General features: G+C 40.2%; 1 protein-coding gene across 6 annotated transcripts in view; it reads right to left on the bottom strand.

The window, feature by feature from the left end:
• brsk2a (BR serine/threonine kinase 2a) overlaps window positions 1–23,323 on the bottom strand; it is a 205,350-nt gene that overhangs the window by 39,482 nt on the left and 142,545 nt on the right. For all 6 annotated transcript variants that reach the window (XM_085164826.1, XM_085164825.1, XM_085164827.1 and 3 more), the window contains 2 exons: window positions 20,213–20,353; window positions 3,921–4,037 (listed from right to left, as the gene is read on the bottom strand). In XM_085164826.1, the coding sequence (XP_085020952.1) occupies window positions 3,921–4,037; window positions 20,213–20,353 (258 nt within the window). The remainder of the gene's footprint in view (window positions 1–3,920; window positions 4,038–20,212; window positions 20,354–23,323) is intronic.

Raw genomic sequence — 23,323 nt, 5'->3', positions numbered from 1 at the left:
GCATGATGAGAAGGGGCCAGATAAATGTGTTTAATTAAAAAGTGTCATATCTACACTTAGAGACGGGACAGTCAGAGGGGCATGAATAATCAATAACAACACACGTACACACGTATTAGGAAACGGCACGAAGACGCGAAAACGTTAATGGTGCCAACATTCTGCTAGGAGACGTACATGCAAACAGACAAGATCTAATTAAGACTGTAAGGCTCGTGTTTTTGGTGCCGTAGGGTTGTTCAGATAGACACCTGATCTCTCTGTAAATGACAATGCTCAAAGTGATTGCCAATCAAGATGCTATTTGCTTGTTTTCTCGTTACTGTATCAAATTATTATCATTAGTAATAATGTAAAACTAATTTAATTTGCAAGCCATCATTTGCAACTCCAACACACATGGGAAGCCATATGCATACACAATACAAAAGCATGTCAATACATATCCACACACAAACATGGACAACATGTGCAAACTTTGAAATTAATATGCAGATGGGAAGTGGCTACATTTATTGATTGGAAAGAAAACAGTATTTCTCTCAATTGTCTTCTCATTTCCTGAAGGTGGTAGGTTCTGTGTTTGTGTCAGGGAAACAATTTAATGTAAGGGGTTGCTTTTATCTTCACTCTTCTCTCCAATATATTCCCTCCTCACAGATGTGGAGACCAAGGTTATTATCGTTAACGAAAACTAACGAAATAACGAAAACTAGAAGTGAAAAAACATTTTCGTTAACGGAAATAAAAATAAAAACAAAAAAAGGAAAATAACTAAAACTGGAATGAGTGTTCACAAAACTAACTAAAATTAACTGAATTTATAGCAAAAATGTGTTTCGTTTTCATTGATGTGTGCGTGTCATACAAGAGTCAAGGGTGAAAATGAAGTTTAGTTTCCAGATTTTTTTCTTGCTGTGTCTCATTATGCCAGCAGGTGGCAGCACGTTAGTCGAGTCGTCTGTGTCGCTGCTCCGTCCACGCGCAGAATCGTGTCAGGAAAAGTCGGAAGAAAGCGCCAGAGTCCAATTTGGGATTACTTTGAATATGACTGTGTTTTGGATAAAGCAAGTGTCTTGTAGTGGAAAGAGACAAATTATGAGGGACATTTCTAAAGGGAAAAAAATCCCACAAACCTTAAAGTGCACTTGAAAAGCTCACACAAGAAGGCTAACCTAGCTTACCTTGAGAAGGTAAGGGAGCACACTCAACCCTCATACGCAGAAAACAGAAGCTAACCCCAGGCAAGGCAGCGTGATGCATCCCGAGACAACAGGACGGGGATATCTACACAACTGTGTGAGTCAATTACCTTCAAAAAGTTTATCAATTCACTTGAACCAAAATTACGAACACCCGGTGCTGCGAGAGTTAATAGTTTCATTGGGGCCAAGATATACATTTTATAGTTGCCTGGTATCAATGGTTGTTCATCTGCCTTTATTTATTTATTTAAAGAACCCATAGGTGGGAATGTGAGTTGTCTGTCTCTGCGTGTTAGCCCTGCGACAGACAGGCGACCTGTCCAGGGTGCAGTATGGTAGCTGGAATAGCAACATACCCAAGGATAAGCAGAAGAGAATGACTGATATGATGAAACTGGGATTTTGTTACACTTAATTATTGCAAACACAACTAAAACTAAACTGAAACTAAGGATTTTCAAAAAAATAAAAACTAAACTAAACTAGCAAACAATTGGTAAAAACTAATTAAAACTGATATAAAATTGAAAATCTGAAGTCAAAACTAAATAAAAATAAAAACTAATGAAAATTGCAAAACTATTAAAACCCTGGTGGAGACAGAGTGGAGGAGAGACAGATGCAGGGCACGCAATGTCAAACGAGTTGATGACGACTTATGTTATTAGGAGCGCAATCAAGTGTTAATCTGTAAAAACAAAACATCGTGAACAGATGTGGGCCCCAACCAAACTGCGTGCATGCATTTGTTTCATGGACAGCTCTGTGTTCATGCTTCCAACAGGGTACTTTTAGTACTTTATACATTTAAGAGGGCAAAGAATATTCATTCCACCTCTATCAAATTAAGGCTTGCTCTGAGTGAGTGGCAGCAGAATGCAATCAAATATAGATCAAGTTGGTCAAAAGATACTGCTGAGTAAGAGCTGCTGCATATAGGCTTTCTAGGAAAATAGAAAACTTTAATGTGGTCGTCAAAGCTGAACAATGACTAAACGGTGGACACATCTGACTTGCAGATTGCTATGCGCACTGCTTTGAGTTGGCCTGATCTCTACCGATGAGTCATGAGAGCTTAGGCATTGTGCGACTGCTGAAAAAAAAAATTATGCAACAGTTTCAACCGGATGCATGTGTTTGCATGCACACGCACAACGAACGCGCGCGTGTGTTATATAAAGGGAGGGAGTCAGAGACAGAGAGGCACCCAAACAAGCAGAGGACATAGGGACTTAGAGGTGAGGGATGAACTAAGCCTGTGCTGTGCTGTGTGCGCATGTGTGTCGCTGCATTGCGTGTGTAAAGTGTGTGGAACTTCAGTTTCAGCTGATTTGGAGGCTTAATCTGGACAGAATCAATCTGAGCTGGGGACAGCTGTCACAGAGCATATATCCAGCCGTGCACAGTGTCATGTGCAAATGCAGAGGAAATAGTTTCCCAAGACATTCATTTTACGAGCAAGATAACAACTTAGACCACTCAGTTTGAGCAAAATTGTGGAACCATTTCTAGAGTATTATGGATGTCTGTCACAAGTGTGTGCAAGACTTCGAGCCAGCTCTGACATCAAAACGTGGACTCATCATTACTTCCCTATCGAGTGCCTGCTTGTGTTCTATATATGTTTTAATAGGTGAACTATACCTACTATGTTATTTTACTCCATCACTAGACAATAAGACTTCATTATCTTGGGAAAATAATTCCCAAGATAATGTGAACAGATTCCCTTTTTCATAATAATTCCAGCTGTCATCTATATAGGTTCCCCCAGTTCTGCAAGCTGATCATTCGCGTTTACATGCCCCACCCTCCCTCCGTCCTTCTTCTCCATTCTTCAACTTCTTCACTTCTGTTTAGTACATGGGGATCTGCCAGGCCCGGGAGCCATCGCCAGTCCCATTCGAGGCCTTCGCCAAACCGCAGCTCAATTCACGTCAAAGCCATTCACCTTTACCTACTAAAACGCTGTCAAACTTAAATGAGGACGTGGGCCCAGCTAGTAATAAAGAGAATAAAAATAACAATGCACTTCTATCATATTGGGTTGTGCTTAAATATTCAAATCTTTTTGAATTTAATGGAAGAGTGAAATTTTTTCTTTAGAGGACTACAGTGCAGCAGTGAGGTATTTCTGTTAATCCAGGGTGTCACTGAGTTTATGAACCCAGTGCTTAAAAGTCATCATAAAGTGTGTTGCCTTTTATTGATAAATATGACCCTGCACAATGACCACAACACCTTAGGGTTGAAGAAAATCACTCCCACAATAAAAGAGACCTCGGTCCTTTTTCGAGTGCAGTCCCACTTTAAAAGTGACTCTTCCTGCAAGCAAATTCATTAATGTCACGGGATTGATGTGCCTGGTGCGGTTGTGACTATTAGATCATAAACCCAGTGTGAAATATTAGAAGACGGGAGCAGTAATGTGTGGCCATGGCCCTGGCCACGCTCATCGCCAGATACCACAGTCGGTGATAGACACTGAAAGTGTCTCCTGAAGATATCAGCACAGCACGATTATGGGCACTTTGACAACGCTGCACCTAGCTGAGAGCCTCCACTCACTCCACTTAGTCTCTCTGACTTCTCCCCGTTTTCCTCTTCCATAGCAGCATTTCCACCTCCACTATGACCTTTTAATTACTCCCTCGGGACATCTGGTATCTAACATCATTCAGCACATACAGACATTACATTTGTGATTCTACTCACCCACAGCTGGTTTCCAACAAACTATCGCCAACCTGAAGGGAAGCCATGCCAAAGTCTGCTATCCTGATGTTGTTCTTTTCATCTAGCAAGAGGTTCTCTGGCTTTAGATCCCTGTGACTGAAAGAAAATGAGATAGAAACATGCAGCAGTTAATGAGACGTGAAAAAGCTCATCATATTTAATAAAAGCAAGTGATACTGAGGAGAAACAAAAGGGGCCCTGAACACCTGTGCACCACACTTGGATCCATGCATGAACAAGACATAACAGTAACCAGCTATTGCTGCTACCGTCGTGCTCTTGGCAACACCTCTCTCCTTTGATCTGTCCAAGCTAAAACTAAGGGCTCCCACCTTGTAACTGCACTGGTAAAAGGTGTGAGAGCCCCCTGCTGTGTCCTTTTCTCCTTCTGTTTCCTTCTCTTTGTCCCTCAGCTCCTTCCTCTCATCTCCCAGACAGCCACCAGCAAACTGGCTGAGCAAAGGGCATCAAGGGGAGGCAACCGCAGAGGTGGTGTTCATTAGATGCCATTCAGTACCACTAAACACAGCAAGGGGGATAATATCCAGCAGACATAATCTCCCTACTTAAAAGGACCCGTTGAGAGAAATAACTTTCTGACGCTGACTCGGAGGTTAAGACCTCAATTTTGATGAGTGGCTCTTCAAAGAGGAGTGGCGTTAGCGTTTTATTGGGTGTTTAACATCTCTTCCCGGGTTGAGGGTTCTATTGCATCATCCTGTACAGTTCTTGTGATGTCTGCCAATGCTGAAGAGGGTAGCACAGACATGTATATGTATGTGTATTCGCTGACACTTACTTGGCTATCTTTTCTACAATCTTTATGAACTTCCTGAGTTTCCATTTTGCTTTAATAGGAGGTCTTGGGTATTGGAGAGCCCCAGAGTTATCTGGACTTTCATCTTCCTGCTACTCTAATGATAGAAAGGGGAGATAGAACAATAGCTGGATGTCTGGCTGCCTTTGAAGAGTGCCTCATCACAATGGACATTTAACCTTAGATGACATCAGTTGCTGTAAAACTCGTTTCCTGTCCTGAGGGATTAACTGTCAGCTGGCTTGTTATCATCATCCTGGCAGTCTCTGTGATCTCAGCTATAATTGAAATAAAACATAGATAGCATCTAAAACAGTTCTCCCCAGGCTAAATCTTTCATCAATTCACACAACCATCATTTGACTGTGATGCAAGTAGCCTGAGAGTTTTAACTAGCACTGTCATGGGGAAGGAACAAACATTTACAAAACTGCTCCAGGGGCACCGATATGAGAGTGTCTGAACAGTGCATCTCCAAGGTGCATGCATCTGTCCCAACAGGTCAGAGCATTATTGTAAAGTGTTCAGAGTGGCTGTTGGTTATTAAAATGATCAGAGTGATATTTATGAATGTGTTCAAAGATTCATTAATATTGAAATAATGGATAAGGTCTCCTAGCTAAAAGACCACGATGAAACACTGTAAATTTTAAGGGAGATTAATGTCGTATTAGTCGTTTTTGTATTATTATTTTTGAGTGGAACAAAAAAAAAAGAAGCCTAAAAAATTTGTGCACCAAAGATTTCAGCTGTCAGATTATTAATTAATTAGCTTATACATTTTTTAAAAGTAAGGCATCAGATCTCAGACCTTAAGTAGCCTGTGGGTGCTAAGACTGAGTTTACAAAAACTCATCGCATATTTCCCAAAAAAATCATCCATCAAGGGTTCCTTTACCCACCTACCAGCTCACAAAGCACGAGAATGGTAGAGCCGAGAGCCGAGAGCAAAAGGAATACCAGTTCTGAAACCTAACATCACACAATCATGAAAAACACTAAAGATGAAAAGTGAATGACTTGTAAGACAGCATGGTGATCCTAAATACACCCCAAAATCCACAGCCCCTAGAGGTGCAAGCTCAAGTTTCAGCTACAGCCCACACATTCCCTAAAATCACTGAAAATCTTTGGACACACATTAAAAAGACCAGTGCATGCAAAACAACCCAGGAACCTCAAAGAGCCACACCTACACACCTAACAAATAAAAACTGATAGCATGTGAAGCGGCTCCAAAAAAGTCTTTATAAGCTGTGATACTTTCCAAAAGGTGTAAGCACAGACTATGCAGGGTGCTTTAATTTTTGCTTCTGGCCCTTAACTTTTTTGTTATTTTGATATAATAAGCAGTGTTGGGGAGTAACGGAATACATGTACCGCCGTTACGTATTTAAAATACAAAATATGAGTAACTGTATTCCGTTACAGTTACCGTTTAAAAAGGTGGTATTTAGAATACAGTTACTTTGTTGAAATAAATGGATTACACGGCGGTACTTCCCTGTTTCATATTGTGGCGGGTCAGGACTGTTTGGGTTTTGTTTGACAGCTACGTTCTGTTGTTCCAGGCGGCAGCGTTACGGTTGCCATGGTTACAGGGTGACGCTCTCTCTCTGCGTGTTTCCTGGGTGAGAGAGCGCCTTGTTGTTGTTGTTGTGCTAAGCTAATAGGCAGAATGCTACCGGTATAGCTCTAAAGAATGTAGCATCATAGGCAGTGTAGTCCGTGCTGCAGGGAGAATGGACTGCCATACCCGTTATGTGTCTGTGAGCGAGGGAGGGAGAAAAAGGAAAAGTACGAGCTGTCATCGAGCAAAAACGGGAGCTGGAAGCATGTAAATATAATAATAACCACTGCAGCCAAGAAGAGAGCCTGACGAGCCCAGTTGTAAGTAAGCTATTAAGACTCGACTGTACACCGTGTTCGTGTTTTCCTCCAAAAACAATAAGTTCCGTTGGAGCAGCCTTTCAACGCCTCTCTCTGTCTCTCACTAGCAAAGTTGACCCAGACAACAAAGTAAAGCTAGTTTTCGGCTACGAGCCCGACACGAACCCGACGTATTAGCCAGAGGTCCCTTTACTACGGTTCGGAGCCGCGGACCTTCAGTAACAGTAATAAATCACAGCAATAGTACATTCATGTAGTTGTAAACAGCATGATAATATATTAAGTAATCCAAAGTATTCAGAATACATTACTCTCATTGAGTAACATAACGGAATACGTTACAGAATACATTTTGGGGCATGTATTCTGTAATGGAATACATTTTAAAAGTAACCTTCCCAACACTGCTAATAAGTAAAAAAAAAGAAGAAGACAAATCTTGCTTAAGAAATTATGTTTAATCTTAAACTTTATGTCTTTTATGTCCGTTAAATCACTCATCACTGTAACACAAATCCTGACCAAAGCAAGTATTCCCTCCCTGAACCGTCTTCATCGGATGCAACAACAAAAATTTAATTTGTCTCTTAAAGCGCACTAAACACGGCATAAAGAAAGTGCGTTGTCACAGGCCCGTCACACGTAAAACAAACAGTCAACACTCAAGAGGTTGTTCCACAAAAAAAGGCAACAGCACATTTATGCAGTGAACGCACCAGAGGACCAAATTGCATCTAAATGCTTTATTGGTTGTCAAGACCCTGGTATCTATAATGGGACATTAAACTGCCTCTCTGTCACATTAGACTGCACTTTGCTACTGTAATCCTGCTCGCACAGCACACCTCACAGTAGGGATATTGTGTATGTCAAGCAAGGGTGGAGGCTGTTAAACAAATTCAACAATTGCAATGGCATTGAGTAGTTTTTCTTAAAAAAAGAATAAGAGTTGCATACCACTGGCTCGCTTGAGGAATCAAAGACAGAAAGAAAGAATACACTAGATGCCATTGATGCATATAGTTTTTGCAAAGGTCTATGAGAATTGTCTAAATGCTGCTATGCTTGCTTTAAATGGATCATTTGAAAAGAACAGAATAGAAAAATGAAAATGCCAAAGGGAGGTGCATAATTTAAAGTTTAGTACTGTCATCCATCATTTCCATGCAGTCTTGCTTTTGTCTTTAACACAAGCCTGTCAGTTCACTATGCACTATGCTCTTATGATGATTCCTTGTAATTTAAAGGTGATATGTGTTTGTCTACAGATTCTACGTGTTATCCGAGCGAGGATTTTACCCCAAGGAGCTGTTGGACATGATTCTTGTAACCAAACAGCGTACGCCTAATTGCCTGTGATCATTTGCACATATTTTGCTGATATGTTGTGTTTTACAAGAGGTTGTAATGGCTCTGTCCTCTTGGGGCTCACATCACTATAATTTCTCAGACACGTTTATGGTGATGAGCAGTTTTATGACTAGTTTGGAGCTCAATGAAAATATACTTTTCTCACGCTGACACATTTGACATATACCATGTTTTAATGTCGCTTTTCATTAGGCCTGCTCACACCAAGAAATGCGGCTCTAATTGGAGCCATGAGAACACTTACAACTAACACTAATGGATCAAATGCATCTTTTTGACCTATTAGCATGCCAGGAAAATGACTCACCTGTTTTTGAATTTTCATGAGGTATTACAGTTATCCTGGTGCAATACAGTGCACAGAGTGGGGTTTAAAACCACTGTTGAGAATCAAAATGCACCCATTCAGCCTTCGGCGCACCCTTGTGTCGTTCTCCTCTTTCTACCTTTCTGTTTTCTTTTCTGGTTTCTGGTGACCCAATTAGAGAGAGACCAAGCACATTCACTTAGAGAAAGCTTTAGGCTAATATTGTATGGAATTAGAAAAAGAGGACAACTCTGACTGCTGACTTGAATGTGCTAAGCAAAATCCTTCATTAGCCAGTGGAGTTAATTATGTATTCAGAGCAACGAGGGATGAGAAAGATAAAAATGCATTTTTAAATTTCTTTCAGTAATGTAGTTGCGTTGCAGTTTAAACAAGTGAAAAAATAGTTACGTTTGCATCAGCTACACACTGCTTAATAGCACAAGAATTCATTTAGAGCCTTCATCAAAGTCAAAGTATTTAAATATTTTAAAATTTATTTGATAAAGATTTAAAAAAAAGGTGATGCTTTTATATCAAAATGCGCTATCAGTCCAGACTGAGTGAATGACAGTAGACAGGGGGGATTAATTATTTGATCCCCTGCTGAATTTGTGATATTGAGCACCTACAAATAAATGAACAGTCTCTAATCTTTATGTTACTTATATCGAGCCTGAACACTGAAGCTAGGTTGTGGATGGGTCTTTCAGCATGACAATGACCCAAACATACCGCGATGTTCCCTCTAAGCTGCGCGCGTGCGCAATTGCGCACTGCTGGCACGGTCTGTGCGCACATAAAATCTAACCTGAATTGAAATTAAAATTAAAACTTTAACAATTCTGTTTTGCAGTGTTAGTCAGTGACTGGCTGCTCCCGTACGGGATTAGAACGATGCCACCTTATCCCATAGTCCAGCCAATAATGCGATTCACATTCGTATATATGCAGCCAATCAACGTCGTTGACAGGCTATGACAGCATCCTTATGTACCGACACCGGTGTTTTAGCGAGCAAAGCGGCGTGGCTGATGTGGAGTGAAGCCACGTTAATGACAACGTGAACAACCATTGGAGATGTGAGCAGGACAGACGGAGCAATTGACGGAAAAAGAGTGGACTTTATACCAGTTTTTAAATTGTGTTGATAGGCCACGTAAAACCAGAGTTATGATAAAAATATCTGCAATGTTTGGTTTTCTTCCTGAATACTATCGATGTTTTTATTTACTGCGGGAAGAAACGCTAAAAACGGCGTTTTATAAGGAAAGCACTCTCCGCCTGTGAGCAAAAACACCCCCCCCCCCCCCCCCCGAAAAAAAAAAAAAAACACCCCAGCCTGTTGGTTGAAAAATGTACCATGTCGACCAATCAAAGAATGATATGGCAACATGGCATTTAGTTGTTTAGGAAAGGGGGAGGTTTTAGGAGTGATGGCGGTGTTTTAAGATGTGAGAGATTTGCAAAGTTTAGCGCAAATCTTGTGTAGTTAGTGTGTAGTGTAGTAAATAGTTTTGTTGTGTGTGTCTGAATAATGAGGCTTTGGGGTCCCTAAGGACTTGCGCCACCGGCCCCTCAGACCACGACCAGTAGGCAACAGATGAAGTGTCTTGCCCAAGGACACAACGACCGAGACTGTCCGAGCCGGGGCTCGAATCAGCAACCTTCCGATTACAAGGCGAACTCCCAACTCTTGAGCCACGATCGCCCTCAAGAGGTATCAGGCTGTTGTTCTCCTTTATCTCATAGTGGACAGAAATTATTTTCGGAGTGGCACAAATACTTTGTGTGGCATCAAATTTGATGCAGAACAGCCGATTGTTCTGTAAATAGTTTTAAATGTTTGTTTTAAAAAAAACACCTTGGCTGCATTTTTAGGTAAACAGCTGCAAAAAACTTTGTTGACCTCAGTCAGAAACTCTGTTGAGGGAGCTGAACTTTTAAGTTGCTAAGTATGCACAGCCAAGAAACCTAAAGGATTCTGTAAAGAGGAGTGGGTAAAAATCTGGCGAACAAGAAACGTCTAACGAACTAAGGCATGTTACGATTGGGGATCAAATGCTTATTTCACTCAAGGTACATCAATTTACGTGTGTTTTTCTGGATTTTTGGTTGATGTTCTCTCTCTCCATTAAAATTAAACTACAATATAAATGAGAGCATGGTCATTTCTTTGTAAGTGAGCAAACTTCCAAATTCTGCAGGGGATCAAATAGTTATTTCCCTCCCACTGCATATATATTACAGTGTTGTCCACATTTCTCAGCTGAACACAATGCATTTTATATGATTTGAATACCATTTGAAAATATTTTTTTTGTCATGAACCATTTTCACATGCTTTCAAAACTCTGTCAATCAGGACAGAAATATAAGGACTGAAGTAATGTTGACATAATTTTAAAGTAAAAGTCCACATGATACATACATTTAAGTGCCAGATTTGAAGCCCACACATTGCTTTAAGACTCATTTGATCTTCTATTTGAGTGACATTAAAAAGTTCACTAGTGCAGCTGCCAAAATCTTTACACAGATGATGTACACATTAATTACCTGTCACAAGACTTGCATTTAAACTGGATCAGTATCAAGAAGCAAGACCTGCCTGTGAACGTCTCCCAGTGCACCCCTTGTGTCATCTCCTCCAGTTCTATTTAGTCCTATGGGGGGTTTGAGCAACAAAGGGGCATTAATGCATTGTTGCATATAATCTAGTTACTAAAAGTGGGATTACAATGACAGCCAGAACAGCAATAAACAAACTGTTTGCTTGTTGCGCCAAATCTGTGTGTGCAACTCAGCGTTTGCTCTTAATCCAGAGGAGTTTGACTAGGGATGATAGGATGAGCAACGGACCTTCAAAGCAGAATAAACAGACAAGCTGCCAGAAAAGCAGTGGAGTGAAAGAGTGGCATAGATATTTAAAAACCTAGAGTAACACCAGCCATCTAATCCATGGTGCCATGCAAGTGTAAAATTCCTTTAAAGTGTTTATCCATGCCTTGTACGAAATTCGACTGCTCGGGAGGCTTCAACATCATCTCTTATCTGGTCATCTAACAGCATGTCATGTCTTTGAACTGTTGTTTTTGTTTTCCTGCACTTGATCTTATTTTGTTTTCCTATTTCACAGCCTAATTTATTTTACCTTTCTTTGATCAATCATCCCCTCACTACCACTAGCCCATTCCCCCTAAATCGAGGACCATAAACCAACCCACTTCTTTCATTTTCCTTCTTCCTGCTTGATTTTCCATAACCATTTCACTCATCCCATTTCCATTTTTCCATTCCACCTCCTCTCAACATCAATTTCTCTCCTCTCACAAAGTTACACTTCAACAGTAAGTGGCACTGCAGGAGAAGAACATATCAGACAAATACAAAGACAAGAAGAGAAAGAGGGGAAAAAAAGGTCTGTGTTTGTAGGAGCCATCAGCTGCAATGATAGGCTATATGGCACAGGCTTTCTACAGGCAGGTAAGCAGGCAGCCAGACTATCATCATGGACAGCTCTCCAACATATCGGCAAACCCACAAACAGCAAAGAAATTGAGATATTGATGGCCCTACTTGTTGAACATAATTCATTAATTAACATAAGTAAAAGACAGCTAGCCAGGCTTCAAATGGTGTAAAATCATGCACGTTTGTGCACTGATGAGAGCTTATTGAGGTATGTGATCATTTTTGTCTTTGTTTATCTTCACACTGAGTCTGCAAAAACTACCAAGACATGTTTCAAGAAACTTGGTGAAGCAGTGGAACACTGTTAAAGGAATCAGTCTTCTGAATTGTGGAACAGATGCATTTGTTTTACTGCAAAAGGGCATTGGGCATGGATGCACTTTCAGAATGACCCGTTCTATACTTCACAAATGAATTGGAGCAATAATTAACAGTCCATATATCTACCACTGTTTTTCCACTATGTCACTATGTTATCAGCGGGGCTTGAGATATATGCTCCAAATACATCTCCATTCATGCATGCGGTTGGTTCTCCCTCCGAAAGGGAGATATGCAGCGGCTAATGACAAAGTGTGGGAGAGACAAAGTGAGGGAAAAAGGTGGATGTGGATGATATGCGGGATTATGCTACAGCGTGGGTTTAATGTGACTCTTGGACCAAGCATTTGTTTGTCATGTAGGTGGCAGCGATAATGTGCACATCATATTATCAGGAATAGGAAAAGGAAAGACTGCGGTAATATGTGGGAGCACATAAACGGAAGCTTCCTTGGTGAAACGGTTAGAGTTCCCACAGGTGGAAAGACTACTTTGGTTAGGGTGAAATAGTCTTTTATTCTCATCTGTAGACAGCTTTGAATGTGTCCATGCAGATAAAGCTGCGAATATAAGAATAGAGACATTGTGAACTGGGTTCATCATAGAAAGCTAAACTGTAATTTAAATGGTAAATGGCCTGCATTCGTATAGCGCTTTACTCAGTCCCTAAGGACCCCAAAGCGTTTTACACTACATTCAGTCATCCACACATTCACACACTGGTGATGGCAAGCTACATTGTAGCCACAGCTGCCCTGGGGCGCACTGACAGAGGCGAGGCTGCCGGACACTGGCGCCACCGGGCCCTCAGACCACCACCATTTAAAAAAGTGAAAAGACATTGTAATTGTTGTTGCGAGCTGCCGTTGAGATGCTTGCTTGCTTTTTTGTTGATGAGTGAGTATAGGGGTGGGATTTAATAAGTTTTCTTCGTCCCACTCCTTTTCAGGTAATTTTTGTTTTTTTGTTTTGTGCACTTTATGTTCAATATATGTATTTTGTTGTGCCTGAAATGAATAAATAAATGGAATGGAATGGACATTTAAAAAAGTGCATCCAATTATGACACTACAATTAAATGCATTAATATGTGTTTGTATAAAAACCGTAGAAAAAACAAATAGATTATACTGTGCGTTTTGTTGAAGACTGACAAAATCATGTTACTGTGACTCGTAAGTTAAAGGAAGAAGTACATTTCTGAAAAATTGTATGACGTCTTTGAAACATTGTTACACTGTTACTGTGACCTTGAGCAACAAACTGCAACTCTAGAAGTGCTGCTCTCTAGTTGACCTCTGATGTCCCTACAGGAGGAAGTGAAAGACAATTTTTTTTTACAAAGATCAGTAAAATGTCATATTATCATAGGCGCGCTGTGCTCTGATCTGTGCTCTAACCAGTCTGCCAGTCAGTCCGTCTCTGTGTGAGTCACAGGTTTGCACATCTCACATCGGAAGACTTCAAAATAACAATAACAAATACAAGGCACGTCTTAATGAGAAGGAAAGGGGGGGATAGGAAGCTAGTTTGACACTAGATCTATATTTATGCTTTTCTCTCACTGCTGCAGCATCTATTATGCATTTCTTCCAATGAAGATTATTTTCGCACATCGGTTTTTACCCCAGCTGTACCTATCTTTGCCTCATCTCCCTTGGCAGCTATCCCCGTGTGCTTCACTTTGTCCCCTTCTCTCCCTAAAAAAACAGACTACTCTGAATCAGAGACTAATCTGAATCAGGGAGAGAAAACACTGAGTCATAAAACTCCCGTTTTCCCCTACATTATTTCATTTATTTCAAGCCTTACATCCATCAAGCTGAAGAGATCTTATTTGGGGAGAAGACGTGGGCGGAAAACGGAAGCATGAGGAAATGTGAAGAAGTAAAAATGGGAGAAAAGAAAGGTTGAGGAGCATGTGTTTACCCCCACTCTGCACAGTGAGGCACAGAGAAAAAAGGGGCACTTCTAATGGCCTGCGTAGGTCTCCTGTGCAGACAAGTCAAAATGGAAGGAATGATTGCAGAAACGCTTTTTTATTGAGGGGATGCTGGGATCTCACTAGTGAGAATGAGAAGGGCTGCGTCTGCCTGTCTGTTTGGCCCTAATTGAGGTTGGGAGGAGGGCGAGTCGGTGTAGCAACACTCCCAAATAATCCTCCTCATGACAGATTTACAAGGCATCATTTTCTGAGAGTGTTAGTGAGGGGATTTGAGGAGCTAAGACAGTGAGACAGCAACAAAGTAAAATAGGGAAGGAGAGGTAAAACTGCCCAAAGGAGCTCTGATAATCCATCTATGTGCATGCACTTAACATCAGCTCCAGATGCTTCCTCCTAACTGATCTAATCTGTTCTCACAGCCATTATCAGAAATGTATTTACATGGAATGATAAGAGACTTCTCATTTTTATTCCTTCCTAAGGTGGAACAGTTTTGTTCTATTTTTGCTTGTGCAACAATTATATTGTGGGGGGAGGGTTCACCCCTCCAAGTGTTGCACTTTAAATGCACCAGCATCATTTGATGGTTCAGACAATAAAATAAAGGTGACTGCATCATCTAAAGATAGTTCAGCTCTCCTTTTAAAAAACAAACAAACAAATAACAACAACCATACTGGAAGAGGGTCGTTTATAAACTATGCAGTAAAATACAAATAATATCTGATCATAAGAATTGCACTGTATAATTCCATGACAAATTACCTTAATTTTTCCTCTTAATTAACTGTGCAACATTATACTAATCTACATTGGAGCCATTCACAACTACGCTCCAGGTTAAAAGGAGCATTGAATGCTGTTTTTCACTGGCTTAGAGTCGTCTCTTTCATCAGTATAATACTCTACTGTGCACGGAGAAATAGAAAAGCCTCTGCGTCTCTTTGTAGCACTTTCAGCCACATAGCCTTGGCACAAAAGTTATGATGGGCATACATTATCATCATGAGTTGACCGGCTATAACTGGAAACGGTTATAGTGCCAATGAAAAATGCAATGGCCATGGCCTGGCCATGGCTGCGCTAGGGTTTTATGATGATCTCCTAGTTTAAATCTCAAGCCCCTGCCAGTGATGACTATCACAGTTCAATCAGCAAGGGAACAAAATCATAATGTGCTGGATAATGAGCACGTTTTGATTGTTACTTCTGCAAGTAAACACGGACCCTGATCTAGTCTTTGCCCTACGTTGTGTACAGCACCTTAGCTTGACTGTTTATTCAAACATTCATTTTGCTGAAGTGAAATCTGACTCGCCATGTTGACGCAGTTGACACAAACAACAAAAGCAGAGTGAATAATCTTGGTTACAAACAACTTTTATATGGTCAAAGGAGCTTGCAAAGAAAAGCGTCTGGACTTCTTTAAGTTACTTGAAGACGTTTCACCTCTCATCCGAGAGGCTTCTTCAGTTCTAAGGTCAAATGGTGGAGAGTCCCAGATATAAACCTGGTGGGAGTGTCCCCCCACAGAGGGACAAAAGGACCCCCTGATGATCCTCTAATCGCCTGAGCCAAGGTGTGGAACTGGGTGTGGGTCCCAATCAGCCAGAGTTTCGGGTGAGTTCATTGTGAAACCTGGCCCACTCACCCGAAACTCTGGCTGATTGGGACCCACACCCAGTTCCACACCTTGGCTCAGGCGATTAGAGGATCATCAGGACCCCCTGATGATCCTCTAATCGCCTCTAATCTAATCATCAGGGGGTCCTTTTGTCCCTCTGTGGGGGGACACTCCCACCAGGTTTATATCTGGGACTCTCCACCATTTGACCTTAGAACTGAAGAAGCTTCTCGGATGAGAGGTGAAACGTCTTCAAGTAACTTAAAGAAGTCCAGACGCTTTTCTTTGCAAGCTCCTTTGACAAACATGACTCCAGTTCTATTATTTTTTAGTTCTGTTGTGTAGCAGCAGGTTTGTCTACTGTACTTCATGATTGGCCTCAGGTACACGGTGCATCAATAATTTAATAATATGAATGTGATGGTCTTTTGCCACAGTTTTGTTTTGAGTTTTGTTCTCATAACTTTTGAATTCTACTCACTTAAAGAGTGAATAGAGGGATTTGCTCCCTTGTATTTTTGTATTATTTTCCTTCCCATTTGTCCTTTTGTATTGTGTTTTAGTCTGCTCTCTGAGTTTTGCATTGTGGTTTATGGTGTGGCTATTCTCTTTTTCTCCTTTTCCATTCTCTCTTTTTTGACTTTCTAGCTGACTGGTTAGACTTTCTATCTTCATCTTTATTCAGTGTGAAGCGCTCTTTTTCTTTATTTTTGTTTCAAACTTTGATTGAACATGTTCAAGTCTGACTTCTTGCTTAGGTTTTCTGTGCTAGTACTTGGAGTTTAGATTTTAATTCATTCATTTTATTCATTTCATTTTTTCATTTTAATTCCTTCTTATTCTACTGTGTGTTGAATTTGTTTTTCTAGGGACAAGTTAATTTTATAGGTTTTCTGGCACAGATTGTTGTCTTAGTCCTCCCTCTGTCTCCTCTAATCCCTTTGTATTTCCCTGTCTCATAATTGCACTGAAGTTTTTAGTATTTAGGTATAAGAAGACTTGTTTTCTGACAAGTCGTATGTCAGTTTTACTTCCTGTCTGTCTTCCCTCGATTTCCTAATTGTTACCTTCCTGTGTCTCCTCCCTAATCAACCTTCTGTGTGTATAAACTCTGTTCTTCACCTGCCTTTCTTTGGTTCTTTGTGGAGCTCTGGTTATATCCCCTGTGTGTTCCCTGCCAGTATATGGATAGCGTTCGATTTTTCCTTGTAGACTTTTGTGGTTTTTGGACTTTTAGTTCAGCCTAAATAAGCTGCTCCCTTTCTGTGTAATCTGTCTGCCTCGGACGTCCTGCATTTGGGTTCCCTCTCCACTTCTCCACGTCTCACCAAATTAACCTGTCATTAAGAATTTGTAATATTTTTCACTTGTGTGAATTTACTGTTATGTGTGTTATGTTACTAGATTATGTAATTAAGCTCATCCTCTTAATTTTTGTTTTACATTAACAAACCCAGCTGTTATTTGATTTAGGAAATAATACACAAAGTATTTATAAATTTCAAGTAGCTGAATGTAGGACTATATTTTGTCTATATGTTAAATCTTGCAATTTCCTTTTGCAGCTTCTGGCAAGTAGCTGGAGATTTCCAGTTTTTATTCCTCAAGAAGGTAAAAATAAATGCATTTGATATTATTCAGCTTTATGGTCCTGGTGCTCTGCCATGTAAGAAGACGCTGATAAGACACAGAATAAAAGAATACACTCTGAAACAAAGAAACAAACACACTGCCTTGTTTAGGAAAACAAATGTTCAGTAAGTATAATCTCCACATGACACACCCTATACACACACATAGAAAGCAAGAAACAAACACATACAAACAAACGAGGTTCCTAAATTAGTCTCCTGCTGACATGTTTGACTTCTGAGGTCTATATGATTGCCTCTAGCCTATGAGCTGGTAAACAGTTAAATTACCCCCCGAAGTCAAACAAAATGTGTCACGTTGGAGCATGTTATGGGAATTATGTTTAGATCAGGTTTACTGTCGTGCAAAAATAATCTTCCAAAAGACACAGAATATAAAATATAGATGGGTTCACTATGAAAACATTTCATATCAAGAAGAAGAGAAATGAGCACACACACTACAGCAGGTACGGTCGTCCACTTCTGATGTTTGCTTTTACTATTCTACTACTACTACTACTCTGTTTGTCCTCCTTCCTGATAAGAGGATTTCTACTCCTGCCTTCACTCTGCCTAACCTCGCAGGTTTGCAAAAATAAATAGAGACACCTGAAAAGTGATCTGAGACCTTTGCACAGGCCTAATTTATCATGTTACTGAGAAAAAATATCCCTTCTGCTTCTCACCGAATCGTATTTTCAACTTTTCAAGTTATCACCACATCTTTTTCACTGATTTGTCATGGCTTATCTGCTTCACGATAAACAAACTCATATTTCGAAACAGCATTTTGAGACAGTAATCCATGCCTTTGTTACTTCTAGGCTGGATTATTGTAACGCACTTTATTTTGGGGTTAGTGATGCGTCCATTAGGCGCCTGCAGGTTGTACAAAATGCTGCAGCACGTCTTTTAACTGGAACAAAAAAGTCTGAGCACATTACCCCAATTTTAATTTCACTCCACTGGCTACCTGTACATTTTAGGATTGTTTTTAAAATTCTCTTATTTGCTTTTAAATCTCTTAATGGCCTGCCCCCCCCCCCCCCCCACCCCCCCACCCCCCCCACCTCTCGGAGCTACTACAACCATATACACCTGCCCGTTCCCTTAGGTCCGCCAATCAGCAGCTCCTTAAGGTACCGAAAACTAAGTATAAATTTAAAGGTGATCGTGCTTTTGCTGTAGTTGCTCCAAAGTTGTGGAATGATCTACCCTTGCATGTTAGGCAGGCTTCTTCTCTTTCTGAATTTAAAAGTCTTCTTAAAACATATTTATTTGCTGAAGCCTTTGGCATTGATTAGAGGGGTTGACTCAATTTGTTTTAACATGTTTCAATTTATTTTAGTGTTTTAGTTATTTATTTTATCTTAATTTTTTTTTTACTTATGCTATTAGCATGTACATACAGAGCCCCGCAGGGGACATGGGAGAAAAAAAAATTAAGACGGACTTTTGCGAGATCTCGCAAAACTAACTCGGGATCTCGCAAAACTTTTGCGAGATCTCACAAAAGTTTTAGCCGCATTCTTCCCATTAGCTCGAAGCTAACGGGAGGTAATGGGAGGTCGAGACCCACTACAGCCGGGAGGAATACTGCTTTCCCGGCACATCGTGCCTCGACCGCCCGGTCGGCTTCGAGCCAGCGTCCGAAGAATGCAGCTAAAACGTTTGCGAGATCTCGCAAAAGTTTTGCGAGATCCCGAGTTTGTTTTGCGAGATCTCGCGAAGCTTTTGCGAGATCCCGAGTTTGTTTTGCGAGATCTCGCAAAACTTTTGCGAGATCCCGAGTTTGTTTTGCGAGATCTCGCGAAGCTTTTGCGAGATCCCGAGTTTGTTTCGCAAGATCTCGCAAAAGTTTTGCGAGATCCCGAGTTTGTTTTGCGAGATCTCGCAAAAGTTTTGCGAGATCCCGAGTTTGTTTTGCGAGATCCCGAGTTTGTTTTGCGAGATCCCGAGTTTGTTTTGCGAGATCCCGAGTTAGTTTTGCGAGATCTCGCAAAAGTCCGTCTTAATTTTTTTTTCTCCCATGTCCCCTGCGGGGCTCCGTATGTACAGCACTTTGTGAACTCTGGTTTTATGTTAAAGTGCTTTATAAATAAAGGTGGTATGGTATGGTATGGTATTTCCTTTTGATTTTGTTTGAAAAGAATGCATATAGATTCAGATATGTGTCTGAGATTCTCTTTGCTACATGTCAGCGATACTCACGAACATGTTGCAAAATAAGCAATAATAAGGGTTTTTTTCCATTCTGTAATCTCCATAATGAATGATTGGTATGAAAACTAAACAGCACTCCAAAGATCTGAATAAACATTATAGATTCACTTTAGGAAAAGTCTGCATCTTTCCAGAAGTCATTACTGGGGAACTCATTATTTGTTCAATGTTGTATGACAACCAAATTGACTTTGTTACGCCTCCTGGGTATGATAGTTTTAGACATTTTTTAAATGTAACTGATGTTTTTTAGGGATTACACATAATGAATGTGCCTCTTATGGGTTTAACTCCAAGTATCTCAAATATTACATCTAGTCTGTGGTTTTCACAAAGTTCTTGTATTACAGTCCTATTTGTATGTATGCAGAGGGCAGCTAATCTTATTACAATTTTAAATTCAATATTTTTTCTTGCATCTCAAATATTGAAGCATTTATTTTATCAATGTATATTTGAGAATATGAGTTTCCTTTATTTATGTCAAAACTATATTTGTTTTCCAAATGTCAAAAACACTGATGAGCATCAATGAAAAAAAAAAGATTGGACTGTTTCACTCAGTATCTTTATTAGCTCCTTTTCCATAAGTGCAATCCAACCCTTTACACCCTCCACAGTAGCAGCAGCTATGACAGGATGTTTTTCATGAGGATGTCACTTACCATATGGAATGACTGTGGCAAAAATCCAAGGCAGACATGATTTGTCTGAAAAATTTCCTGGCCTCTTTAGGTGTTAACCTGCCTTTCTTCACCAAGTAGTCGAACAGTTCACCACCAGACACGTGTTCTAGCACGAGGTACCTGAGAAACAGAGAGGTGACAAAGAAATAAGAACAAAATCAAGAGAGTACATGAGGAAAAACTCTCATACAAGCACCCAGAAAGAAAAGAAATACCTGCCAGAACAAATACCTGCCCTCTCTACAAAGCCCTAAAGAAAAGAAAAACCTTGGACCTCTAAGGTTTCTGAGAAATGGAGCAATGGCAGGATGATAGTTCCCTCGAAGCACATAGATTAAAGACTAACAAGCTTTCGAATCTATATCTTTGAAAAACTATATCATGCTGATTAATCTTTTTTATAATTCTTTGGCGATCTATTGTCCATCTACTTAGTTTTATAGCACACAAACACACACACACACACACACACAAAACCTCCTTGCCATCACTTCATCATTTCATGCGGCCCTTCGTCAGGTGGCCTTTGAGTCTGTGTGGCCAAGCATTCTGTCATCCTGACTGTGTGGCCATGCTCTGCAGCTCCAAGGGGAGAGGGAGGAGATGAATCTTCACTGACCCATGCCTGCAGCTGCGTCTGTGGATTGAAAGCAAGGAGCGCCCCGGCCCTGCTCCGATCTCAACTGCTCATATATCCTGCACTCAAACTCACTCCATCTTCACTAGGACAAAGTGAAATCCAGACTGATAGTAAAATATTCTGTCTCTCCCCTTCTGGATATTAGGGTGCACATGGGTCTCTTTCATTTTATTAACATATGGCGTCTCAAACTGTAACTAGTGACAGCGCATGTGCTCATTAAACAGCCCTCAGTCCAAAGGCAAAACCTTTGTTGGAAAAGCCTCGGCAGCTTTGGCAAAAATAACAACCAGTCCGAACACAAGTGAGTGAACACAAATTACAAAAACACATACATTTTGCATGCAGAATAAGGACGGCTACAAATATAATTTCCCTGTGAGGTAAGTTTTCTGGTCTGTGACTTAAAATACTGGCGTTTAGGCAGGATACTTCACTGAGTTTACCCTAAAAAAAGATACATTTTTGTTACTGCTGTAATTCCTCCGATTATTCTGTTTTAATGTGTATTTGTCTCGGAAAAAATAGCTTTATTATGATGCAAGAATCAGGATTTCTCTTTCAGATTTAATATTATATCTAAGCTAAAGTATTCAAGGTTTAGGAAAGGTTTACTACTACTATTAACTCTTATAGACATACAGTTGTAGTCAGAAGCTTTCAGCGAAGACCTCTTTGGAAGGTCTCTTGGAGCTATTTGGAAACAACTGTAGATTCCAAGATCAACAGTTCAAACAATTGTATGCAAGTACAAGTTATTCAGAAGTGTCACAACTGAATAACTTGTGCTTGTCTGGAAGCCCTAAACTGACAACCTCAGATGAGAGGAAACTGGTTAGGATGTTCAGAAACAACCGAGGAACCCCCAAGGCTCAAGCCTGCCAAGAACCGGAAACAACAGTTTTACATAGCCATAGACTGTGAGGGTGCTAACCAAGATGTCCCAAAATCCACACCTCTGGGCTCGACCAATATTAGCAGCTGCCCACATGTATAAGCAAAATGTCTTCAAGAAAAAAGATTTATTGTCAGATATGGCTGTGTAGGTTCTCAGTCATCCAGGTCACGTTAGTCTAAGGAGCTTAGAAAGAAAGCGACTGAACTTTTTCTTGAAGTTTCTTGAAGATGTTTTAGCTCTTATCCAAGAAGCTTCTCCAATTCCAAAGTTCTAAATTTCTAGAACTATATAAAAGTTCTAAATCTAAATTTTATTGTCAAACAAAACGAAAAAAACGAGCTGTTTGACCACAATGACAAGCAGTATGTTTAGAGGAGTAAAGGTGGGGCCTTCAAACCTAACAAAACTATATCAGCTGTCAAGCATGGTAGTGGTATCATCATGTTATGGGGCTGTTTTGCTATGAGTGATACTTGTAGATTGCTCAAAATTGATAGAACAATTTTTAATCTCAGCGATGCCATTGCTTACAACATCCCCTACAATGCCTGCACTTCTGTGCTGGCACTACACTGGTTCAAAAATAGACCATTCTGTGTCAGCTTTGGAAACAATTCTTCTTCCACAGCTACACTTTATTGTGGGGTACCTCAGGGTTCCGTCTTAGGTCCCAACCTGTTCTTACAACTTCTTTGGTCAGAAATCTTGGTGTGATATTTGAATCTGGCTTTAAGATAAGCAAATTAACTCAATGGTTAAAAATAGCTTTTTCCTTCTCTGATTCAGCTCAGCCCAAAATACTGCTGCTCGGCTGCTTAAAGGCACCTCAAAAAGAAATCATGTTAATCTGTTTAAGCTATTCTCCACTTATTGCCAAGTTTAGAAGTGATTTCAAGATCCTCTGATCTTGTCTGTAAAGCTCTTCTTGACCTGCCTCCTTTTTACATGTCCAACTTCTTACACAGCTACTTGACTTCTTGTTTCCTCCAGTCAGCTGATCGCATGCTTCTGACTGTCTGCTACTCTGGATTTTAAATCAGAGTCTTAGCAATGTAGAACAGCATTTCCCTCACAGTGAAGTCTGCTCCTTCCACTGAGTATTTTAAAACTAAACCAAAAACTTATTATTATTCATTGGAATTTGAGTTTGTCTGATTTACTCATTGTGTCGCCTATACTTTTTTTCAGCCATGGCTGTATATGTTTAGCACCTGCTAGCATACGTTTACTTATTTCTGTTCTCTTTGCCTATTTACTTCTATCAAATCTGTGGTAAAGCACTTTGGCCAATATAAGTTAGGTTTTTTTTGTTTTTACCTTATAAATAAATTGGAGTTTGAGAGCTAGATGGTGGAAACTCAAAGACACATCAAAACTGGTTTCGGAATGAATAAAGCAAGCTAGCAAGCTTCTGGAATAGCTTTCTCAAAGCCCAGACTTCAACTTCATCAAAAATTTATAGACTGTTCTTAAAAGGCAGGTCTGTGCCAGGAAACCAAGCACTTTAAATGAACTCTACCAATTCTATCTAGAAGAGTGGTCAAATATCCAG

Source organism: Neolamprologus multifasciatus, chromosome 7, assembly GCF_963576455.1.
Source record: "Neolamprologus multifasciatus chromosome 7, fNeoMul1.2, whole genome shotgun sequence".
Lineage (NCBI taxonomy): Eukaryota > Metazoa > Chordata > Actinopteri > Cichliformes > Cichlidae > Neolamprologus > Neolamprologus multifasciatus.
This window is presented reverse-complemented; position numbering and strand designations above follow the sequence as displayed.